The sequence below is a fragment of the Blennius ocellaris genome (genome assembly GCF_963422515.1).
Source record: "Blennius ocellaris genome assembly, chromosome: 22".
NCBI lineage: Eukaryota > Metazoa > Chordata > Actinopteri > Blenniiformes > Blenniidae > Blennius > Blennius ocellaris.
This window is the reverse complement of record NC_137671.1, coordinates 3,105,277-3,130,313: the sequence shown is the minus strand read 5'-3', so window position 1 is coordinate 3,130,313 and position 25,037 is coordinate 3,105,277. Positions and strand designations below refer to the sequence as shown.

Genomic DNA, 25,037 nt, shown 5'->3' with positions numbered 1-25,037 from the left:
GGGCTCACAGTTTGGTGTGCGAGGCGAAGCTGGAGGCCAGGTCGTAGTCGCCCTGCAGCTGGTAGTGTCTGTGCCAGCTGTGCCAGGCCGGCGCCACGGCGCCGCAGTACTCCTGGTCACCGGAGGCCTGCGGCGGCTGCGGCTGCTCCTGCGGCTGCGGCGGGGCGTGGGCGCCCTCCTGCGCCGCCGCGAGGTGCCGCGGCGGCTGCGCGGAGCCCAGCCGGTGCAGGATGTCCGGGTTGAACTGGTAGGTGAGCTTGCGGCGCACCTTGATGATCTCGCCGGTGCGGCTGTAGTTCCTCAGAGCCCGGGCCATCTTCTGGTACGTCATGGTCTTGCGGTTGCCCTTGCGTTGGCCCCAGCACTCGGCCAGCTTCTCCTTGTTCTTGGAGACGAAGTGGAAGGTGCCGCTGCCGCTGTCCGTCCACTGGATGGAGTCGCCCATGTTGGGGTCGTTCAGAGCTTCATGGAGGTATTCGTACAGTCGCAGCTTCTTGCGGCCTAAGGAGGTGGACATCATGTTGGTTTAGTGCTCTTTTGATGTGTCTCAGGTTAACATATGATATATCTCACTAATGGAGCGAGCCGTGGACCTACCGAACCTCTTTCTTGGTTCTTCTGATACTAACTAGTTCCATATGGCTTCAAGAAATTGCAGTTAAAGTGGAGTTAAATGAAACATTTAAGAAAATCACCTTAAACCAAGAGCTTTGTGTGTGCATCTAAACCAAACGCACTCCTATAACTTAGAGTTCTAAGTCTTGGAGAATCTCTCTTCTGTACCCTTTGACATCTTTGTTCATTCAATGCAACAGATAGTTGCATTTAAAATCCACAACACTGTGTTTTGGGCTAGTTGTTGCTTTAGAGATTGGGATACACAGCAATCCTCAGGAATGTGACATTGTTGAAGTTCTGTCACTGACTAAACCTTCGTTACCACAAACCCGGTCGCTTCATAGGGAACGACGACTGCTTGAACCATGAGCATGAAATACAGACACGGAGATGACGCGTGGTCTCGGTTTGAGGAGTTTTCTCATAAGCGTTAAACACCAGAGCTGGAAACCAACTTCTTTAACCTCTGAATTAAGGTTGACCTCCTCAAAACTGAGTCGCCCCCCCGTGCCTGTCACTTCCAGTGGCTCACCTACATTCAGACCTGTTGCTTCTAGAAGAGAATGAAGTGTTACAGACGCTAGAAACATTCCTGGTCGACCCGACACAATGTTGATAAAGGCTGTCGAGGCGCCTCATTGGTCCTAACAAAATGATGTGGTTAATTATAGAATAATATGTTTAGAATAGAAAGGATATCTGCAGTACCTGCTAGGGAGGAAAAATGCTGTGGAGTTGTCGAGTCTGTGATTTATGAATGGGTGGACACATGGACCAACGGACGGATGGATAAATCATTGTTGCGCAAACCCAAGGCACTGAAGTTTTCACTAAATCTTATTGAAATAAATGGTTTTTTTTACCGCATTGTAAAATGCTAATTGCTAATATGGCTAGGACCAGTTGAGAGACGAACTGCTTAAACAGAAAAAATGGTTCAAAGACTGTGAAATAGACAAAACAGCTCAAACCAGTTGGAAGTGTGGACATTTAAAAAAAAAAAAAAAAGTGAAATGGCAAAAATATAAACCCTGTTGAAAATGGTTAAAACTAATACAATGCCGAAAAGGTGAACAACTTTATAAACTGTGTTTCCCTCAGAACAATTTGATTTGTTCTTGTTCGTGGATGATGTGGACCACTGGGATGGACTGATGAGGGGACGGAGTGAGAGAAAGGTGGAAGAAAGGAAGGACGGACAACTCGTCTTGAAATGACGAGATGGAAAAAGTTAAGTTAGTTTGAGTGTGAAACTCTCGAAAATTGAAACGGTGGGCCTGGAGAGCCTTTTCTTGGATGATACTTTTAATGTTTTGCATTCAAATGTTGCAATTATCTTTCAATAAGGTTTCAAAAATGAGTAAATTGAAGGGATGGGCAGTTAAAGTATCATTATTATAAGTCAATTTTGTGTAATTAACTAAGGGGAAGTCGAATTTTCCACTAATAAGGAAGCAGGTTTCTCCTCATTCTGTTTTGAAGGCTCGAAGAAATAAATTGATGATTCGAATGAATCAAACAAAGAGTTTTGGCTCGAACAGAAAAGTGGTTAACAGAGTGGAAACGTGTCTGACGGCTGTTGAATTTTGACCGATTGAGCATATCTACCTTTGCCGGTCCTCTGCGGTGGGGGGATGTAGTAGAAATGTGGGGGCTCGTTCTGCACAGAGTGACTCAGGGAGACTTCTGGGATGACCTGAGGCCACGACTGCTGCTGAAAGACAGTAAGAGCAGCGTTGGAAATGAAGCCATTCATGCCGTCCGTGACGCTCTGGGATGCTGCGGTTCTTACGGCCGCGTCGCTCCAGTCGTATCCCGGCGCCGGGATGTCGGGCCAGCAGGAGATGTGACACTGCTGGGACGACGGCTGAGGGCCGAGAGTCTCGTAATACGTGTAATCTGATTAAGAGAGATATCATCAACACAAGCTGGGAAAAAAAACAACAAACAAATTTAAAAAAATACAAAAATAAATAAAAATGTACCTGAATCGTAGTATGAGGTAATGGAATGATGCTTTATCACATCGATCGCGTCCTCAAAGTGTTGGTTGATGTCGCTGTTCAGGGACGTCTGGAAGAAAAATGCAAAATCTTCCCATCATTTTTGCAGAATTTTTTATTTAATTCAATTTTTTTTAATTTTCTACTCAAGAATTTCTTTGCGTGCGCTCCTTCCTAAAAACTCACCATCTTGTACGTGGCGGTATTTCCTTCACTCATGGTCATTTGAACGCCGGCGACGCGAGTGCAGGTGTACAGTGTGGACAGGTGTATATATATGTGCCTCACGCCTCCAGTGCCTGTTCACCATCCAGTCACATGGAGAGGCCGGTCGGCGTGGTGATACACTTCTTCTTTTTTTGGGAAGCACAGATCTGATAAATTGCCTTCGCACCAGTCTCTCTCTCTCTCTCTCTCTCTTTTTAATTCTCTCTCTTTCTCATAAAGGGGAGATTACAATCTACACACAACAAAACACTCTTTCATTGCCCTCTTGAACCCTGGAATACCATTAATTCGCTCTCTGATCAGAGAATTTGCATGCCAGGCGGGATCCCTGGATTTATCTGACACGCACATCTATAGCGGAGCTGTTAAGTCCTGCACTTTTCAGAAAAGTGAAACTTGAGCTGCAGGAACCTTTCCACTGTGGCCTTTTGTTTTCTCGAAATTTCGTGTGGCAACAGGTGACAATTGTAACAAAATCCATGAAAAACCCACAATAAGTCAATCCAGTGGAGGAGAGTATGCACATTTTATGCCCATTGTTTATGTAGCACACGTGAATACCTTCAATTAACCTGCGTAGTGTTGGTAATTCCACCATTACAATGTCCTTTTTGTCAAAATTACTTGAATTGAAAATAGATGCTGTTTATTTATTTTCATATCTTTTCCATTTCTGAACACGTTTTATTTCTAAAGATAATAAATTGATATATTTGACTATTAAAGTACCAATAAAATGTATATTTATTTACCTTTAATAAAGCTTATCTATTAAATATTGGGAACGATTGTTATTTTTTAATCAGAATGAATATATATATATATATATATATATATCCTAATGTCACAAAGTAGCTCATTTCACAAAAACGTATCATAATTGCATGTTTTTGTAAATTTGTTGTAAACATGCAGCATTTAGCACAAAGCTAATTTCCATCCGTTGTCCCACATAAAACCCATCAAAGTTACAAATATATGAAAACAATAAATACCATATAAAATCAATATTGTAAAACAGACATTAAAACTGATGTCTTGTTTTTTTCTTCTGATCCCTACTTTATACATTGTATCTGTATTTTTTTGGGAAATGTTTTTGTGGTTTTCATGTAAAATCTTTGTAACTGTGTTCAAACACAAAGTTGTTAATTCTTTACAAGAAAACAAAAAACACCTGTAAAAATGTACATATATTTATATTTATATAAAGATTCTAATACATGAAATGAGATGTCACTTTGTTAATCATTGAAAGAACAAAATATACACTGCATTTCTTTTAATCAATTTCTGTTATCTATTTGCTAATATAGCATTTTACATCAAGTCTCAAGTCTTTTCCCCTTTTTTTCCCTAAAAGCTCCTCACTGCTTTGTATCAGAACAGCAATTAAATAAATACATTATCTGCCACTTCGATATTGATAAAGGTCTTTTCATGTAAGAAAAAAATAAGTACTGAAGACAATTTATATTGGAGAAGGTCGTATTTAAAATTGTAGTGTAACAATGTTTGATATGGTATGAAGGTGCACCATCATGAATCAGTTGATGTAAAATAAAGTGTTCCTGGCAATAAAAACACATTTTATGTCCATCTTAATATCATCAATTGTATATTACTTCAATCATAAATACTTTCTTACAGGTAGTACTATATGATTTAAATAAATCTATATATATCCCTGTCAAAGTGGAAAATATATGGTCTGTTTTGATAAAACCTGTATATTTATGCTCAAGTTAATGCAATTTATGTCACTTTTTTTCCTCAGGAACAGTAATGATATATGCCAGTTTTAAGCTGTTTTTTTATGAACTATTCATGTTGTTCTAATATGTTAGTATCCAAAATTGTGTAATTCAATAAAACTTAAGACAGTTTCCCATTAGAAAATGGGTAAGAAAGCAATTTTTTCAAAGTTTTTCACAGAAAATTCAGGTTTTTAGTGAGACTGGCTGATGCGAGTGAGACGATTGTTGAGTTTTTATGTTTTATCGCAGTGAGACAGTGATCCTATATGCACGTTTTTAAAACTGCTCTAAAACTTATAAGACATCACTGGAAGTCAGTTAAACTTGAATCTATGACAAAACCGTCATATTTTCCTGTTTTTTCCCAAATAAACGTTACAAGCTTTATTGTAAAACTCTTGTCTGAAACTGCATAAGCAGTGAAACTCTGATTCATTGGAAAGATTGTTGAGTTATTAACATCAGAGCATATAAATCTTTTAAACTAAAAAGCTGCAACTAAGCAAAAATTCACCAATTAACAGCATTAAAGTGAATTTCTGTGACGCATGCGAACTCGGTAACAGAACAATAAGGTTGTAGGATATTTAGCTGGAATTATTATGAAAGAAAAAAAGGCCAAACAACATAAATATATGAATACAGCTTCTATTTCCAATGTAATGTTATGTTGCATATAAAATGATAAACTAATAATATGATTCAATTGCATGCGAACAGATCATCCCGTTTCTCAGGGACATTTTTGTCGCCTGTGATCAACACATTAGCGGAAAACACATTTGCTTCTGTTCGGGTTGTTATCCGTGTTTCGTGGCTTCAGAAGGTGAACGCTGCTGCAGTGCACAGGTGCTCCGGCGTGAAGCCGACGACAAAAGGGGGCTGTGACGGAGTATTTGAATCTTCAATTGGGCAGAACTCTATAAACTCAGATAAAAGTAATTGTAAAGGTTAATGGTTAGTAATGTGTTAAAGTTGGCCCGTGCAGCCTCTCCTTTCGACCACAACCCCCCCCCCTATTCAAATAAACACTGGCTTTTTGAGAAGTCCATTTATCTCGGGCGTGTAGTTTTAAATATCAACCGACTCGTTTCTGAAGTTCCCCTTTTACCCTTGTTAATATGTGATGACCTGAGTTGGAAACATCACGGAAACAAAGAGGCGGTGTTGCAGAGATTAGAGCACGACAACCACCATCAGATTACGGCCCCGGATTTTTAATGGGATGTGATTTGTGCCAATAAGTTGACAAATTTTCCAGGTTTTTTATTTTATTTATTTATTTATTTTCTTCCTGGTTCTTTAAAATACACTAAACTCTGGTGTGGGTGTGTGTGTGTGTCTGTCTGTCTGATACTGACTGTGCAAGCATGTAAATGTGTGTGTGCTTCATGTGTGTTTCCTGCCCTGTGCAGAAGGCTGATAAAAAAACAACAAACAAAACAACAACAACAACAAAACCACAAACCTGGTCCTGTCTCCTGCTCTGTCCAAGAAAAGAAAGACCACAACCTGCCAACTGCGTTTTAATGCATCCAAAAAGAAAAGATGAAGGCATTTTGGAAACACGTTGGCCTTTTTTGCTTTTGGTACTTTTATTGTCTCGTGTGGTGTCGTCTTGTGACGTGTTATATTTCCTTGTGCAGTTTTGTGCTGGTGAGCAATATAATGACGTCCAGTAGCTTCACCTCCTCCTTTTGCTGACTGCAGCTCATATTCCACTCCGGTCACCAGGCAGCCATGGCAAATCCCAAATAATCCCAGTGATTTTATTCCCTGGTGGTTGTTGTTGTTGTTGTTGTTGTTTAAACCAGGAGTTTAAAGCCAGTGCATGCAGTTCCACCTCTGGTTTCTCTCTCAGACCAGATGTTCTGATTTGTACTGGTTGAGTTGTGGAGACTTAAGTTCTACATTAAATTGAAAAAGTTTATCAACTGATTTTAGGTTATGATGAAGAGTTTATTTAACCCTGAGATGCACACAGGTTGTTATTCTTCAACATCTTTAAAATGAAAAGTATAATCATATTCCAGGTATTCCTCAAAAAATATGTTTGTGACATGAGGCCATTTGCATTTTTATTTATTTTTTGTCAAAGTTGCATCAGAGGTGTGGGACAACATCAGATGTGTAAGTGGGACAGTATTGACAGTCAAAGTTGCATTAGATGTATAAGATGATATCAGATGTGTAAGTGGGACTGTCAGAGTTGCTAAGAACTAAGTTTCATAAAAGATTCCATAGGAACTGCTTGGGGTCATTTTTGACCCCACTTGTGGAAGAGTAGGGTCGTGATACAAAAACTGCAATTTCTTAAAATTAATGAAAAAATAACTAAAAATACAAATGGCCTCATGTCACAAACATGTTTTTTGAGGAATACCTAGAATATGAAAATATTACAACTCTTTGTTTTAAAGATTTTGAAGATAGCAACTAAGTATATTGCAAAAACGCATTGATTTGAATTGGGGTCATTTTTGACCCCACTTGTGGAAGAGTGTAGGAACTGGTAGGTTGGGCATCCAAGGGTTAAAAAGGACTAGATTCTCCACCGAATCAAATGTAGAAGTTAAAAAAACTAAAAAAAAAGAGTGTTTGGTTGCGTCGAGATTAACATTTCCCCTGAAACTAATAACAAATAAAACTAGGCTGATAATAAAACTAGGTTGGGGGATCGTAAGAGAAAGGAGGAGAGGACAGAGAGCAACAAACATGTGATGGAAAAAACGCAGGACGGAACAGAGAGAGAAAGTAACTGTTCTGATGTTTTCTTGCATTAAGTCATGTTAAATTATCTGTGATGTCAAGTTTTGGTCTCATGTGGTGTATTATAATATAATATAATATAATATAATATAATACAATAATTACTGTTATATTGATACAGCTACTTTGTGACATTATGACAAATTCTTCCATTATTTTTATGGCCTGTGGTCTTTTCGGGAGAGAGAGACTGTTTGTCTCTGTTTGTCTGTGAAGGTGGTAAAGCTGCAGCTGTATATCTCCAAACAAAGAAGCACTTTCCTTTCCTTCCCCTTCTCAATTCAATGGCTGCGTGTTTGTTGGCGGCGGTGTGGGAACGGCAGGCGAACCGCAGCACAGCCTGGCCCATTGTTCTGCTTTATTTACCGGCACTCGATGAAAATCAAGAAGTGTGGAAGCCACTCGTGTGTGATTAGAAGATTAAGCGGAGAGCCGGTGTAACCACAGAGTCAGAATCGTATAATCATTATCTATGAGATCATGTTTTTGGTCCTGGGTGACAACATCAGGAGAAGGAATAATGAAATGGAAGTAACGAGGGACGACCGTGTCTTTTGATTTTGTATTGCTGTGGAAATCTAAATCCCATATGTGGTATTTTAGCAAATATTGCTAGCGTTTAAAAAGAAAATCTCTTTTTTGGGTATTTTAGTGGATTTAGTGGTCATATGTAGGTCAGACCCACATGAAAAGAACCTATACGAGGATATATGCGCATATACGAAACCTATAAGCAGTTTATATGCACATATATGCTGCATATATGCATATATATGCCACATATAGGCAAAATTCAGGTGCATATATGTGAATATACAGGCCATATAGGTCTCCTGTACTGCTTATTTATTTACACACACACACACACATACACACATATATATATATATCTCACTTTGGCAACTGTCATACATTAATAAGGCAATAACTAAGAACTAACTTAAAAACAATTATGCAAGAAGAACATATAGGTGCATATATGCACACATACATACATGCATATATGTACCTATATAGATACCTGTATGCACGTATATGTGTACATATATGTGCATTTATGTACATATAATATAGGAAAATGGCCAATTTGATAAATGTCACATATACTAAAAACCTATATCAAAACCTATATTAAAACATATATGTTTATATAGGTTCTTTCCATGTGGGGAGGCATGCAGCGCACGTCGAAAGGTGAATGAACATTAAAATGAAGCATGTATGAAATAATCCATTACACATGTGAGTGAGGTTGTAAGACTGGAGCAGAGAATTCAGAAAAGATGTGGAATCCTCGTCCTGAAGCCTGGCAGTGTGTTTTCGCCGACGTTCGTTCCTGTGTTGTAACTTAAAGAGTTTTTGGGTTGTTTTTTTTCGCTCGATACTTTCTGATGAAACCAGCTCCACATTTCAGCCCAGGAGACAAACAGTCTTTACGTTTATGACTCTGCTTAAACCACAGTTGCTGCTACCACAGATCAATGGCTGTGGAGCGAAGGTTGCCTGACCTGTGCTTCCTGCCCCCATGAGCAACACGCTGATATTTCTATTGATTATATTGCCCTCTCAACCCTGGAGACTGTTTTCTGTATCACCCTCCAGCTCTGGTCGTCTCAATGACACTGATCTCTTCTGCTTCACAACACTGCTTCTGCTTTTCATCTTGTTTTGTGCTTCGCGGACTGTGCCGCCTCCCAGTCGAGAGGTTGCGGGTTTGATTCCCCACTTTGCCCCGTCCGTGTGTTTAAAGTTTGAATGGGTTGGCTGGAGCAGTTAAAATGTGCAGTTTTTTTTTTTTTTTTTTCAAACGTGTTCCAGAGTGGAGAAATTTCAAAACGCCACCTTGGCTTTGACGTGTGGACAGACAAGAAAAACTGAAAACGATGATGTCATCACCCCACCTCTCAGCCAGATAACCCTCTCCCCGACGTCACCTTGACAACAACAACAATGGTGGACCACATTCTCCAGATCCTGCTGCAGAAGCTACTGGTATTTTTTATTCTTTATTTTGGTTTAATAAGGTGAGACGTCGGATTTATCGATTTCCCCATTTGTTGCACGTCCTCTTTTTTTTTTTTGGGGTGTATTTCTATGTCCAGAGTGACAGCGCCACCTATAGACCTGGCATATGGACTACATCATGTCGAGTCGTTCTTGTGGCGTTGCATGGATGCGGATATTTCCCATGTGGATGGAAAACTTGTTGGGGGGGCTCATGTGGACAGGGCCGAAGTCAGTTTGTTTTTCTTTACAACTGTTAACATTAGATAGTAAAGTAAATACTTTCCAGTATAGCTGAAGATAAATTGTAGCCTCTGATCTATATGCTGTTAATACGTATGTGACGACAAGCTGGCTGTTCTATTTTTAACGCTCTATATAGCGATGTTCTGTGTTGTGAATTATGTAAACTAGGAGATTCAACATTGGCATGTTGCCAGGTTTGGAAGCATAATTTCATTCCTGGTGTCGTTTTCTGATGCACAAAACAAAAAGACACTCACACACAAAGAGACACTGGAGCATTCACAAGATTTCTTTTGAAATTCAACTTTACGTTTTTCTTTTTTTCTTTTCTTTTTTGTACATTCCAGGTTTGTATTTTACTGGTTCTGACTCCTCAGAAGTGAACAGTGAAACAAAGGCCATGAGCTCTGCTGAGAGCTGAGGTAGCACGGATTTAACAATCTGCCCGAGGTGTCTCACGATGAGAAGAGCGTCAGGGTTGCGTCCAGAAGTGGAATATTTTTTTGCGTGGAATAAGAGTTAAAAACGGGGGGAAACCAGAAAGAGCAGGCGTGTTTCTACTTCCTGCAGTAGACCATGGCGCCGTACGCCACCACCCCGACGACGGCGACTAAAGCGGCGCCTCCACACAGCAGCTCGGTGGAGGTGAGGGGTTTGGTCTCCGGGGCGGGCGGCGGCGGCTCCGGCTTCTCCGGCGCCGCCTGCGACTCTTTCTCTGAGTGTTCGTCCGAGAGGGGAATCCGCGAGAACTGTGGCTGTTCGGGGCTCGCCGCCGGAGGCTCCGCCGCCATCGCCGACAGGATGGAGGGGGGGAGGAGGCCCTGAGAGGGGAAGGGCTCCTCGGCTTCGGGGGCGGCGGTTGAAGGGACCGGCGTGGACGTGGCGGACGGTGGGTGGAGCTTGACGATGGGCAGAGGGGGGAGAGCCATCGGGGGAACCACGTGGCGAAACTCCACGGCCTCCGTCTCCCGGCGGGGCTCCTCCGCCGACACCAGGAGCTCCTCGGTTTCGGGGGCGTGGAGGTCCCGCTCCTCCTCCCGCAGCGCCACCAGCTCCCGCTCCCCGCCCAGCACGCTCAGCACGCTCGTCTGCAGCTCGTCCTCCTCCTCCTCCTCCTCCCCCACCCCCCCACCCCCCGTCCTCCTCCCCTTCTCCTCCTGCTCCGCCGCCTCCTCCAGCATCTCGGCCTCCTCCCGCTCCAGGTGGACCATGTCCGAGTTGGAGGAGTGGTTCTCCTCGCCCGCCAGCGCCGCCCCGTCGTTGCTGTCCAGGCTCTTGGCGTCCTCCGGGTCGGGGTCCACGTCGCCCATGGTGGACCAGGACTCTGCCAGCAGGCTCTCGCTCTGCCAGGGCCCGGGGCTCTCCGTGTGGGTCAGGGGCAGGGTGGCAGCGGGGCCGGGGCCGGGGCCGGGGCTGCCTCCTCCTCCATCCCCCCGGCTGGACTCGACTGGGGCTTTTCCCTCCAGACTGAAGGCTGACGGCTGCAACACAACATGGAACAAGGCTCTGATTGACTGATGAAGGTGTTTTTACAATGCAGAGAGTAAAGTAATCATACACAGCGTACAATGGCAGATGAGTGGATCTTTTTTTTTTATTATTATATTTCCATGCATACCTGCACACAAAGTCTCTCCTCTGCTATGTAAATCTACTGTATAATTGTCTTTGTGTGACGGAGCTTGTAAAGTGTGCCGAGCAGCTCAAGCAGTAAAATTCTCTTCTATAAATGACAGAAATATATGAATTAGATATTCCAAATAATGCTTTTTGCCCTTCATATGATTCAAGAAACATGATTTATCCCCAAAGCTGCAATTTAAAAGCAGCATATTGAAGTAGTAGTTCATAGGAAGACAATCACAAAACCTTAAAAACACCATAAAAACCATTGAAAAACCCCATTTAAAAACCACACCTATCGAGGGTCTATGGCTCGCTGACCATAAAACAATCTGCTCGAAATCCAAATGATTATTTTGAAGCTGCTCACCCCCATGTTGGAGGAAGGATTTAGGAATTACTGCTCTTTTTTATTAAAAAAAAAAGATTAACATTTAAATTATAGAGTAAACTTTACAAAAGGACTGAGTCAACCCTTTATCAACAACATGCCTATTCCTCCTAAACATATTGAACATCTAACTTTTCACACTTCAGTTTAATTTTGACACGAGAGTTTCACCTCAGAGAATCCACTAAATTATTTAGGCTGTCCTGTCACTGTCACAAGACATGAATAAACAATGACGCCTGCTTGTGTGGCACTTTGAAATGGGCGGAAAGTGAGATGACGAAGCACGATACCAGTATTTTCATCAACCCCACCAGGAACAGTTCGTAGTGATGGACACTGATCGACAGATACTGAACATTATAGTCAGATACGTTGTTTGTTTTCTTCAGCAAAATGTGCTGATATCAGTTCTTCCTATGCGACATTACAGGTACTTAAAATGGATGCAAGGGTCAGTATATCAATTTTACGCATATCCCCAATGCATTTGGTTCCAAAATGTTTTGTTTTTTTGGCAAAAATGAATAAATATTATGAAATATAAGATGCTTTAGCTCAAGTGATGTGACAGTAGGATTGTAGGACATTTTAGTAAAGACCCCAAAATATCATGGACAAAAAGGTGATTTCTTAAAAACAAATTGTGAGATATGTGTCCACAATAATAGGACTTTTTTTTTTTTTTGCCAACTGACATTAAAAAAGGCACAAAAAAGAAAATAAGTCTTGAAATTTCCTTCCAAAACACCTTTGAAACTGTTTACTTGTCAGGCATTTCAATGAAGGCCAATAACTTAGATGAGCCCAGTTTTTGAAGTCTTAAATATGAACTCCGGTAAGATTAAGTCTCGCTAGTTAGTCACTGGTCAGTGTGTCTTTCCTCCATGGTGGCCTTGCGGAGAAAGTTAATGATAATGAGCAACGCGGCCACAGATTCCTGCCGTTACCGTCTATTTTTACTTGTTCCCGGTGACATCAGTGGCGGCTGTGATTGGAAAAAGTTGCTCACTGGACGCTGCATATTGCAGAAGGCCGTGACTATGTATAGCGTCAACCTGCATATCTTACTATGTTTAGGCACTATATGCATCTCCATCTGTCAGTATGGAGTTGAAGCTGACAGAAAAAGGGAGGGAAAACTGCACTAAGACATTTTTTTTTTTTAATGTCTGGAACTCCAGAAGCAGCCCCTCCTACAACCTGTTCTTACGCCTGCTGGAGTCTTAACATTTAAATGAATCTGAAACGGCATGTCTAATCACAGACGGCCCAGCATGCTGGTATATTTGCATAAATGCAGGTCAACCAAATGAAACCTCTCGGCTCTGAAGGTGACCCTCCTTGTATGTGTGACGCGTCTCGGCTTTGCCCCCAGAAACTCTTTCACCCCCCCCCCCCCCCCCACCCCCCATGCCAGTCCCAGAATAGATATTTTCGACACTCGCTCCTCACGTCTGATGCTGTGTCACGTTCACAATCCTCACACTGCCTCTCCGGCTGCTGTTACGTCTGAGCTTGTGAATCCAGAAATTCACTTGCCAAGTGCTCTTGTGATTACGAGCGAACTAAACAGGGAAAAATCTTCATTCACAAAGATTTAACAAATTGTAATGTTTGAGACTTCATATTGATATTATAACCAGAAAAATGCTAAACCAATACATAACCTTGGATTGTTCAAATAGAAATTAGTACCATTATAATGCTGTAAACATTCTTACGACACGTGTGTTTAGAGCCTTTTTTATTTGTCTTTGCTTGCTTGTTTTTTGTTTTGTTTTCTACTTTAAAGGGCGAGAAAACCAGGTACTACGAGGCTTTAAGTTTTTCCTGTGAATGTCATCCTAAATTTACTGATTTACTGGCATTTTGATTTATGGGGTGAGCATGTGCAACGCGGTACCCAGTTTTCCACTCGCAAATCACATTTTAAGTGGCTTCAAATTGCAAGATGTTCTGGAGATATAAATAGTGCACAGAAGAGGATGACAGCATCATTTCAGGGTTATTTCTTTTCACATAATTCCTCACAGTGGTGCTACAAACCGGAACACTGTTGCCTTTTGTGTCGCCTTGGAGAGAATAGCAAACATCTTTCCTGCCCGTTGAGCAAGAGCTGGTTACTATTTGCGCAAGGAAACTCTGACGAGGGCTGGATTACTAATTTGTATCAAACATTTGTGATGATTACGTAAAATCACTTTTACTTCAATATCAGAGAGAGAAAAAAAAACTTTCAGCCATGTTGTTTGTCTGGGCTTTATGAAACTTGTAGGCCTCGGCCCAGGGTTGCTAAACACTTTAAGCCTCACACACACACACACACTCACACACACACACACACACACACACACACACACACACACACACACACACACACACACACACACACACACGCACACAGAGCCTCAATGGTGTCGCTGCCTGCAATCAACCTTTTCTGCTCGGTGATCCACCTTCACTCAATGTCCTACTTGAGTAATTGGATTCCCATTGATCCCAGCCTGACCATGACAGACTCACCGTGCAGCAAGACTTAGTTTTCTGTTCAAATGTGAGACGAGGACAGAAATCAGACACCACGATTCACCAAAGGTCAGACCTCAATGTCAAAGTGAGAGACTTAAAGTGCATTAGACAGAGCAGGTCCTCTCGTTCAGGATTAAATGTGACCTCCTCTACATGAGTGACACAGACCCCTCCAACACGTTCTAGTCATTACACCTGCAAATACACAAAACTCAGCCATATTCTTCATTTACCTACTGAGATACAGTCATTCTTTTTTTTTTCTTTATAGGCGAATAGAAAGGAAAAGCGACATCCATGCATACCTGCGTCCTCTGAGCTCGGTGCCGGAGGAGACGGGATCAAAGTGTGACGTGCACTCGGACACGAAGCCACAAATCAAACAGATATGAAGACATGCATGCTGGAGCTGACACGAGAATAACAAGGTAGACAAGCTGTTCAAAAGTCTCTCTCTCGCTCTCTCTCTCTCTCTCTCTCTCTCGCTCTCCCCCTCTCTCTCTCTCTCTCCCTCCCTCTCACCCACCCCATTTCCCAAATCCATGACATAACAGTTGGCAGGAGAGAGGTCTGTGGTGACACGGCTGTCGATCCAGAGTCAGAAAAGACTACAAGCGAAGAAGGTAAACATTAGCAAGCGTGACGATATCAGGCTTCAACGTGTGTCCAAGGCCTCTCAAAGGTCAGCAGATGTCTGCAGGTGGGGGGGGGGGGGGGGGGGGCTTTCGATGCAGGTAAACAGTCTGTGCAGTTCGCGAGCTGTGAAACAGAAGATTATCAGCCGGTCGGCGGCGTGCGTGGGGTGAGCCGGTGACACAGTGGAAAACGCATGCCAGACAGGCAGAGGAGGTGCTATTTCTACAGCTGAGCTCCTTATAGTTCCCTCTGCTGGCAAGACTCATCACAAGACTGGAAACTGTACCGACATCGACATCCCATTTCGTCACTTACTGCAATTTACTGTATTTGTACTATTTTCAGAGGTTTTGTATGCACTTGATTTTTCAACAAAAGGCAATTCTCTATATCCAAGTCCTAATATTACTTGTTTTGGATGGTCAAAGGTTAAAAGATGTTTTGATCTTCTACTAAGAATTAAGTAGTTCAATATCTTTATATGACCTACATGACCTACACACACACAATGGAAGCTGCTGCCATGCAAGGCTCTGTCAATCCACTGGGAGCAGTTTGGGTTTCAATGTCTAGCTCAAGGAGACATTGTTGAGATGGGTATGAAACTTGCAACCTTCTGATTGGGAGGTGACCGCTCTACCGACCGAGCCATGCTGTTTTAGCTCCGAATAAATTCAAACAAATAGCCAAGAGAATGCTTTTTTTTCTCTTTTTTTTTTTTTTTCAAAAATGGTGTTTGTAAAGTACAAATTGCACGCAGTGAACATCATCTCCTATAGCGATTATATATGAACAGTACAAAAGCGAAAAAGGAAAAAAGAAATAGAGAAAAAGAAGAAAAAGATTAAATGCTTGCATGATAGGGGAGTTTGGCTTTAAATAAATATATTCAGTAAAATACATATTTCTACTGTTTTAATCTCCTTTAGATATTAAATGTAATGTTTGAATTTGTTTTGAAAAGTAATAAAACAACTTTTCCCTGAGTATTGCAGCAATGTAATACTTTGACGTCAAGAATAAAATATTCGTCAAGTAAGATGCAACACATTCTCCTTCCAGAAACGTGAAATGATTTACAATATTAATATTAATAAAATCACACAATTTATGCCAGAACTATTTTACAGTTGGCCAATACCAAAATAAATGAATTGTTTCAGGGCATTTAAGACAGAAATTGCAATTTAAAGCAATGCTTTTTCTAAAGGTGTCCGTTTTTGAAGGATCAGCTCAGCGTCGGGGCTTTTTATTTTGAAATATTTACCGGAAGCGCCAAAACTTGAGGAAACGACGCTTGCGTTGTAACGGCGCATGTTAGCCACCAAATCCCAAAACACTGTTTTACATTCATTTTTCATTCCTCCGGAAGGCGTGTTTCTAACTAATGGAAGCTCTTGTATCACCGGAGAAAGTACGAGGTGAGTCTGAAGATCCGCTGATGTCGCTGTAATGTTGAAAAGCTGAGTTTTCTCTTTTGACACCGTTAGCGGGAGCCGTCTATGTAAAGAAATCACCACCCTTATAAACTGTCAACATGGCTCAGTTTTACTGTAAGCACACTCGTTATACCCATTTAATATAATATTTTCAAATACCTTTGTCGGCTCCTCTGCACGGCTGCTCACGTTTTACCAGATCATACATTTGTAAAGTCTTTTTAATTATTAACGATCCAGGAATTATCCATGTCCACTAGCAATATTGTTGGCGTTTTGAATGTATTTAAAGAAGAACTGTGCCATTTTTAACAAATTATGATATGCGATGTATGTAGTACGTAAACGCGTTAATGTAAACATTTTACCAGTGGGGGGGGGGGGGGGGGGGGGGGGTGTTGAGGTCATCTCCAGATAATCCCTGGATTTTACAGCTAATTTCTGCCCTCTAGAGGCCAGGTGTGACATTACATCTCTGTGTTTCTGATTGAGAATGATGCATCTGGAAGTTCTTGTTTATTATTGATGAATATATGCATGTTTGCTGAGTATTAATAGATTACCTCTGTAAACGGAAGGTGCCGTTAACTCTAGGAATACAAGATCATTTTCAAAAAACTTTTTTGTATGAGGAATATTAGTTGTGAAGGACGTGAGGCAGCCCGGACAATGTTACATTACATCAAGTCTGGATAAATGACATATCTGCGTTTCAGAGCCAGGCCTCCCTCTGTCGTCTCTTCGCCTCCTGGTGCCCCCGCTGCAGCTCCTGTCCGCCGCCATGTGGCAGTTGGCGAGGCAGAAAGACGTGATGAACTACGAGAGGCTCCAGGAGTTTGTATTCATGGTGACCGAGGCGGTGCCCGGCCTGATCAACCACAGACAGAGAGCTCAGCTCATTCTCGGACTCCGGGCAAGGGTGAGCCGGCGCCCGTGCCGCCTGCGCTCACGCTCGCGCTCGCCTTCCTCCAGCCACTCATTCCGTTTGTGTTTCAGTTGATCCTGGAGCTCTGCAAAGGGTCGACGCGAGGCTCTGTGGATTGCCAGCTGATCCAGAGCTATTTGGACAGACTCCCCGTCACGTCTTCAAACACAGATGTGAGTTCAGCAATGAAACAATACAAGAAATACATATTTTTGTATTTTTTTTAACTCATTTTAATGGTATGTTTTTGGTTTGTGGCAGTACAGGGATTCAGATGTGAAAACCACAGAGTCTACATTCACTGCACTCGTTCAGAGCCTGCTGAAAGATCCAATCGAGAGGGTCTACTTCTTCACGGTGAGAAAAACGAACGTTGCATCTGTCAAGGAAATCAATAACGACAACATTGTGTAATTGTGTAAATCTCTTCAGTGTAGCAACAACTAATAGAAGACATCTTCTTTTATTTCGTCACAACACATAGATTTGAAATACCTTTTAATCTCTGGTTGGAATTTCCATATGTACACGTGCAAATCAATCAATAAATTGTCTCCAAATGAGAGTAGGAGGTCAGAAGAAAGGGCCATGGAGTCAGGATGGGTGAAGGAAACACCAGATGGGGGCAGAGTTGTGCAACTCGGATAAATAAACTGTCATATTGTATTGTATTTGGGTGGGCATTACCATTTTTTATATGAAAAATAATCTAAATTGACAGATTTCTGAGACAAAATAAGTTTAAAACTGATATAAATAGCTGTTTAATCTAAATCCTGGATCCAAGGTGTGTTTATAAATCTTTAGTTTACACCTTGCTCATGTGCGAAAAATGTGTAATTCTAATTACAATTTAATCACCATGATGTGACAGAAGTTGTCGGACTGCTGTTAAACATCTAGCAAAGAGCAGATTTGTGTTTAATAGAATAGAACGTTGGTTAGTAATGTAAAGATCGTCGTGAGGCGCCAGGCTCTGAGACGGCCGAAGTAAAACCTCGGCGTTTCATTTTTGTTCTCGACAATGCAAACACAGAAACCCGCCATTATCTGTTCCAGGAGGTTTTCCCAGTCGAATATGGTCCGCAGTACGACGCAGCGCTACACGTGTTATTATGGGAGCTGCTGTCTAAGCTGGAAAAGCTGCTCCCAGTCCCCGACCTCAAACAGGTATTCATTGGCAGCTGCTCCGGGGGGAGCGGGGGGGGGGGGGGGGGGGGGACTTTACCTGCCCCACGTCATCCTCACAGCTCGTCAAACCCTGTGATTACAGACCGCGGCCTGGCTCGGCTCGGCCCCCTGTGCCCCGGAGGAGTGTGTGAAGTCCTCGGCCGAGGAGCTGGCGTCAGTGTTGGAGCACTACAGGAGCTCAGGGCTGCTGAAAACCACGTGTAAGGAGAGCAGAAGGCAGATCTGAATCTTCAAGTGTTTCTGTCCAAACGTTTGTTCCCAGGCTCGTGACGGTAGATTTCCTCTGTCAGCCGTAACATTTTGACCCCGATCACGACACACGAAGCGATTGAGGGACGGTGCGTTTCAGGACCCAATGATTATCTCACCCCTTGTTCTTCCTTGGATAGATATTGACCGTTAAACCCTTGAAAGAAATGCCATTTTTGAGATCACACTGTCATCAGTTGTAGATGTAGTTGTAGATTTTGAGTGTCTGTGTACACAACAACAGTGATCATGATAAGTGATAGTGCAGTAGTATAATCTACATTCTCAGATGTTAATTTGTTTGTTGTTTTTTCACTTCTTTTTGAGCCACTAATACAGATTCCCCCCCCCCATCGATGTGACTAAGGACTTTCTATCACTTCTCAGACGGCCCTTCTTCCACCATTGGCAGCTGCATCATGTCGGCTCTCTCCGTCCCTCCCTCCCAGAAGCCAAACGTGTCGGTCACCGAGTCCATCCACAACTACGCCAACATCCTCAACACCGTCTCTTTGCCCGGAGCGGAGCAGTACAGCATCATGGCCATCTACACCGAGGTGGAGGTCCGAGCGTCGCAGGAGGAGGAGGAGGAGGAGGAGGTGATGGAGTCGGCCGAAGTCCAAGTCCAGACGGGCTTCTACGAAGAGGAGATCGAGGCGGTGATGGAGGCCGCCGACCCCCGGTGTGAAGAGAGCTGCGACGCTCCGGGAGTCGCCAAAGCTCTGGAGACTCTGACCAAGACGTTCGCCTTGAGGAAGGAGAGCCTGGGTCCAGAGGCGGCGCCGAGGAGGAGCGGCGAGTCCCGTCTCCGTACCGAGCCGGACTCGGGACTCGGGCCTCCCGAAATGGACCAAGAGCAGGAATCAAGTCGTCGGAGCGACGACGACGCGGCGGAAGACGACGAGCAGCCCGGAGGCCCCGAGAGCGACGGCGGCGAATCCCTGCACGAACCGTCCTGCAGCGACGCGGCGGAGCCTCGACGGCCGGACGCCTCGGCCGCCGTGCGCCGATCAACGCGTCTGCAAACGAAGCCGTCGCTGAGCTGGCAGGAGACGTGTAAACTGAGGAGGACGGCGAGAGAAAACGGCGAGGAACTGAAAATGTATGGGCAAAATCCAAGAGTGCTAAATCACACACACACACACACACACAAAGAAAGATTGATTTGACCATTTAAATTTTGAATCGTGTGCGTTTTCCTCTTATTGCCTTTCAAAGTAAAAATCTATTGAAAGAATAACTTTAAATGTGGAGAAAAGGACAAGCTGTACTGAAAATGTAATTCATAATTTGAAACATTTATCACTCGTTATTACAAAATCTACTTACCTGCACCTGTAAAGCTCTCAAAGTTTCCACATGAAAAACTAAGTACATCATCGTACTACTTCTATTTATTGCTTATTAACAGCTTGTTGTACTGAGGGAAACTGTTCGGGACATTAACAGTATTATTGCTGTTTTTTTTCTAGGAAATGACGAAGATACGTCACTTCCCAGTATCTGTTTATGGCCAAGTTAACGTATTGTTTGCTTGTTTTTTTTCCACAACAGGAGCAACGCCGACCTTTCTGCAGCCCCGTCTGTCATCGCTGTCAAAGGAAGTGAGAAAGGTGAGAAGCTCTGTGAAACCGTTTTCATCTAAATCCACAGGATCAGACAGAAAGGTGTGTTAAGATGTCCCTTCCGTATAAACACACGGACAATGTTGTAGGTGATGAAAGAAAAAAAACCCACAATGGTCACAGACGTAACTTGAATCTGACCAAAGTAGTAATAAATATAAAGTTCACTGAAAATGAAGCGATGAAAATCAGACTTTGCTTTTGAATTGTGGCTTGAAACTCGTGGACAGAACTGACGGTACCCTTAATTTAACATTTGGTCGCACAACCTTTTGATATTCCGCCGTACTTCCGCCAGACGCACTTGCTTTTGAATTTTTAACCACAATTCAAAAGCAAACGTTTGATTTTAATTGCTCAATTTTCATAGATTTTTTAAAATTAATTATTACTTTTGTCAGAGTCAAGTTGTGTGTTTTTCTTCCGTAAAGAAAGGGGGTTACAACAACTGTGTCCATGCGTCTGCAGAGACGGGTTCATCAGACGTCTGTGTTTTGTCGACCTTTTGACCCTCGGCTTTTTTTTTTTTACTCGGCAGGCGACGCGGACGAGATGACGTCCATCATCTTCACCTGCGCCCGGTGTCCCTTCCACACGTCGGATCCAAACAGTCCGGCTCACTTCCACATGCAGAGCGTCCGTACCGACGTGTACAGGGCGCTCTCCGGAGCCTCCTTGGCGCCGTCGCCCTCCAGCACAGACGGGATCTTCACCTCCATCAAGCTGTTCCCCAAAGGAGACGGCGAGTCTGGCGACGGGAGCCAAGTCCCGCATTCGTCGCCGCCGTCGTCGCCATCGCCGCCGCGCGGCAGGCAGAAATCCCTGACGTGCGAGACGTGCGGCAAGACGTTCACCCGGACGTCGGACGTGAGGCGACACCAGCTCATCCACACCGGCGAGCGGCCGTTCCACTGCTCGCGGTGCGAGCGCACCTTCCAGCACTCGTGGGACCTGGCGAAGCACGAGGGCAAGCGCCACGGCGCGGCCGTGGCCTTCTCCTGCCAGCTGTGCCGCAGCTCCTTCGCCAACCTGCGCGCGCTCACCGTCCACCACAGGGCGAGCCACGCCCGGGAGAGCCGCCTGCCGCAGATCTGCTCCATCTGCGGCCGGAGCTTCCCCTCGCCGCCCGAGCTGCTCGAGCACCGGCGGTGCCACGCCGCCGCCGCCGCCGCCAAGCGCTACGTGTGCCAGCAGTGCGGCGAGGGCTTCGACTCGCTGCTGGCCCGCGCGCAGCACCGGCAGAGCCACCGGGTGCCGCGGCAGTTCAAGTGTCCGCACTGCGAGAAGACGTACACCCGGCGGTCGGACGTGAAGCGCCACCTGTCCACGCACACCGGCGAGCGGCCGCACCAGTGCGCGCAGTGCGGCCGGCGGTTCTCGCTGCGCTTCATGCTGGCGAAGCACCTGCGGGTGCACACGGGCGAGCGGCCGTTCCAGTGCCCGCACTGCGCCAAGAGGTTCACGCTGGCGTCGGTGCTGGCCCGCCACGAGCGCATGCACACGGGCGAGAAGCCCTTCCTCTGCTCCCAGTGCGGGAAGGGCTTCCTGTCGCAGGGCGAGCTCCTGAAGCACCACCGCTCGCACGTGGACGACAAGCCCTTCTCCTGCCCGCAGTGCGACAAGCGCTTCAAGAGCAAGAAGTCCCAGCAGGAGCACGTGGCGTCGCACAGCGGCGCCCGCCCATTCCCCTGCAGCCACTGCGGGAAGCGCTTCACCAAGCCGTACGCGCTGACCCGCCACAACCTCATCCACACAGGTCGCACTGGCGTTTTTTTTTTTTAACTTTTTAAACAAAGCTGTTGTTTACGCAATATTTTAATTCGTTAATTGAGCAGTTTGTGAGGATTGATCCTCGTAGCGAAGCAATCGATGACGGTTACCACCTGAACTTAACAAATACTAATCAACTCCAGCAGTTTGCGCTTCTTTTGAGAAGAAATGTAATAGAGAGAGAGATCAGCCTCGGTCCATTCGCTCCTCGCTGTTAAATATCTCCAAGGTCCACTTTTCAAAAGGCACTTTGAATAAAATATGTGTTTCATACAAAGTAATGGTCGCAAAAGTTTGAAAACCCATTTTCTGAGCTTAGTTTGTTGGTCAAAAAATTGCATTAATCCACTGATAGTGACTTTTTTTCTGACATGAGAAGCAGAAAACTAATTTTACCGTATTTTACTGTATTGGTCACTCCTGAGATCAAGTTTGTCAAGTAGTGTGTCACAAAAACATCTTTAAGTCTTATGTTTCTCTCCCGTTCCCTGTGTGTTTTCTATTTCTACTTTAAATTCTGCAGGGGACATTTTTCTTGCTCCGTCAGTCAAATACAGTCGTAACTGAGGGTTTTTTGTGATCCTGCAGTAGCTTTCTATCAAACAGTGACATCTAGTGGTCACAGATGGAAAACTATAATTTCATATACAAGTGGTTTCTTAAAAAAAAAAAAGTCTTATTACCAGCCAAATAACAAGGGGTGACATAGTCTGGACAATACGGTAGTTGTATATGGGGTTATATTTGTGCCAAAATTCTGAGCGAGCGATGGGAAAACTTGAGCGCAAAAAAATTAATTGTGCAAGCAACACTAATAGCATTTTGAGGAAATATTTAAATTGCGCAAAGAAAAACTTGAGATTGCGCTCAAAAATCATTTCTGCGCTCAGATTCTTCCTCTCAAATCTCAAATCTCTCCACCTCCGCTCAAGTTCTGCTGTGCACTCGCTCAAAATGTGCAAAGCCCAAATGTGACAGACTTCGGATTCTGGAAGTGGCCTCATAACCAACGAAGAAGAAGAAGAAGAAGAAGAGGGAAAAACAAACTGCGAGGGAAAAACAGAAATAAGGAAAACTAAAGATAATGATCCTGGATTACAACATGTTTTCCCTCGCAGTTTGTTTTTCCCTCTTCTTCTTTTTCTTCTTCGTTGGTTATGAGGCACTTCCAGAATCCGAAGTAACCAATCAGAGTTCAATCTCAAGTTTTTCTTTGCGCAATTTAAATATTTCCTCAAAATGCTATTAGTGTTGCTTGCACAATTCATTTTTTTGTGCTGAAATTTTCCCATCGCTCGCTCAGAATTTTGGCACAAATAGAACCCCATAGTTGTAAGGCGACGTCATATTAGATAAACAGCAAAGGTGTGTAATCTGATGGATGATCTGACCCCTTGACCTCGTCCCCCCGCAGGAGAGCGCCCGTTCCCCTGCGGACACTGCGAGAAGTCCTTCCTCACGCTCAGCGAGGCTCAGCTGCACCGGCGGATCCACACGGGCGAGCGGCCGTACGCCTGCGGCGCCTGCCAGCTCAAGTTCAAGAGCTCGTCGGAGCTGGCGCGGCACAGGCGCAGCCACGGCGGCGCCGGGCGCGCCAGGCCGCACTGCGAGCGCTGCATGATGACCTTCCCGTCCAAAGCCCAGCTGAAGAGACACGCGGAGACGCACGAGGAGGACGGAGGAGGTGGAGGAGGTGGAGGAGGCGCCGCGGAGGCCAAGACGTAAAAAAAAAAAACAGTCTCGTCCCACTTTTGAGTAAATGACTCTGTAAATCATGTTGTAGTTTGTAAATAACTTCGATCATGTTTAGAAGTCACAGGTTTAATTTGTCGTCGCTTTGTAACGCCGAGACCATTTTAGTCATTTGAATGGAAGTCAAGCTGCTAATTAAATACAATTTTAATTCAAGTCTCTTGTTTCCTGCGTGTTGTTTTCACCGAGCCGCCGGCATCATCCAAAGCCGTAAAGACCAGCACTGTTGCTGTTTGGATAAACTCCTGTTTACTTAAAAAAAAAAAGAGCACCATTTTTTTTTTCTTATTGAAATATTTGGAAATGGGAGTTTTAAGTCTGATGTTAACGGCTATTTCACAAAGAATCGTTTTACATTGTGTCTTTAAAAACTAAATTGTATTTCACCACTAAGTTAAAATATAATAGTGTGAAATTATTTTTCGCAAGTTTTTCTCGGCTGTTTTGCTACCGCCTCCGGAATCCAGATCATAGAGCATCTTCCTCCCACTATCCCGCTGGCGTATATAACTGCACCATGTTTTTTTTTTAGGAACGAGTTACTAAATACAATAAGGACAATAAGTTCTCTGGTTCAAACTTGTACAAACCGTCTGAAAACCAAACGCCACTTGTGAGTCGGTGTAATTTTTAAAAATCGTCTTAAAACCCATTTTTATTCTTTAGCGTGAGACTGCTCTGGTTTTAGTGCCTTCGTTTTTTGTTGTTTTACCTTTTTATGTTTTATTTATTGTTTTACCATCTGATTGTTTTTATTGTTTTAACCTTTTTATTGTTTTAAATGTTTTTATTTTGCCTCATATTTTTATTTCAATGTACAGCACTTTGTCTCAGCTACGGCTGCTTAAATCGCTTTATAAATAAAGTTGAGTTGAGTTGAGTAACTTTCTATCAGGACGCTTGTGTCTTTTATAAACCAGCATTTTTTTTATTTTTTCCCCGTTGCTCCGTTTTCAAATTGGCGGATTTACAGTCTTATTCTGCATGTCAGGCGATTACTGATCTCTCTCCACGACGCAAATAAAACTGAATAGCTCGTGCCCGCAGCCGGAGAGCCAAGATTAATTGTCCGCGTCATAAACACGAGCTCATTTCCTCTGCGGACCTCCAGCTTGTCTGTGGTCCAAGTGACAAGTGCCGTCACCGCTCGCTTCCTCATTTTACAACTGATGCTTCAAAAATAGAGTTAAAAATGAGAAAAACTTTAAAGTCGTGTTTCTGAGCCTGCATGAGAAGAAGTCACAGTCTGCACTCCCCCGTCCTCTGCAAGCCAGTTTGT

At 43.8% G+C, this 25,037-nt stretch overlaps 3 protein-coding genes across 5 annotated transcripts; 1 reads left to right on the top strand and 2 right to left on the bottom strand.

The window, feature by feature from the left end:
* Positions 1-4: 4 nt before the first annotated feature.
* Positions 5-2,846, bottom strand: spic (Spi-C transcription factor (Spi-1/PU.1 related); the record flags this gene model as incomplete). Its single annotated transcript, XM_080517897.1, has 5 exons — positions 5-501; positions 2,227-2,332; positions 2,411-2,517; positions 2,604-2,691; positions 2,808-2,846. The coding sequence occupies 5 exons, from the start codon at positions 2,844-2,846 to the stop codon at positions 5-7; spliced, it is 837 nt and encodes a 278-aa protein (XP_080374023.1).
* A 7,072-nt stretch (positions 2,847-9,918) lies between these two features.
* Positions 9,919-14,618, bottom strand: LOC308146396 (uncharacterized protein). Its single transcript, XM_080518184.1, has 2 exons — positions 14,477-14,618; positions 9,919-11,106 (listed from the first exon to the last, which is right to left on the bottom strand). Exon 2 carries the CDS (start codon positions 10,933-10,935, stop codon positions 10,183-10,185), a length of 753 nt encoding a protein of 250 aa, XP_080374310.1. The 5' UTR covers positions 10,936-11,106; positions 14,477-14,618; the 3' UTR covers positions 9,919-10,182.
* LOC308146394 (uncharacterized protein) lies at positions 14,513-23,894 on the top strand. Of its 3 annotated transcripts, none has more exons than XM_080518177.1 (10): positions 14,513-14,599; positions 16,963-17,165; positions 17,243-17,344; positions 17,433-17,528; positions 18,231-18,341; positions 18,445-18,562; positions 18,999-19,713; positions 20,166-20,224; positions 20,775-21,992; positions 23,421-23,894. In XM_080518177.1, exons 2-10 carry the CDS (start codon positions 17,028-17,030, stop codon positions 23,729-23,731), a joined length of 2,868 nt encoding a protein of 955 aa, XP_080374303.1. In that variant the 5' UTR covers positions 14,513-14,599; positions 16,963-17,027; the 3' UTR covers positions 23,732-23,894. The 3 variants fall into 3 exon arrangements, with proteins under 3 accessions (XP_080374303.1, XP_080374302.1, XP_080374304.1); XM_080518176.1 differs by lacking the exon at positions 14,513-14,599 and adding an exon at positions 16,139-16,228; XM_080518178.1 differs by lacking the exons at positions 14,513-14,599; positions 16,963-17,165 and having other exon boundaries at positions 17,249-17,344; positions 17,438-17,528.
* Positions 23,895-25,037: the final 1,143 nt, after the last annotated feature.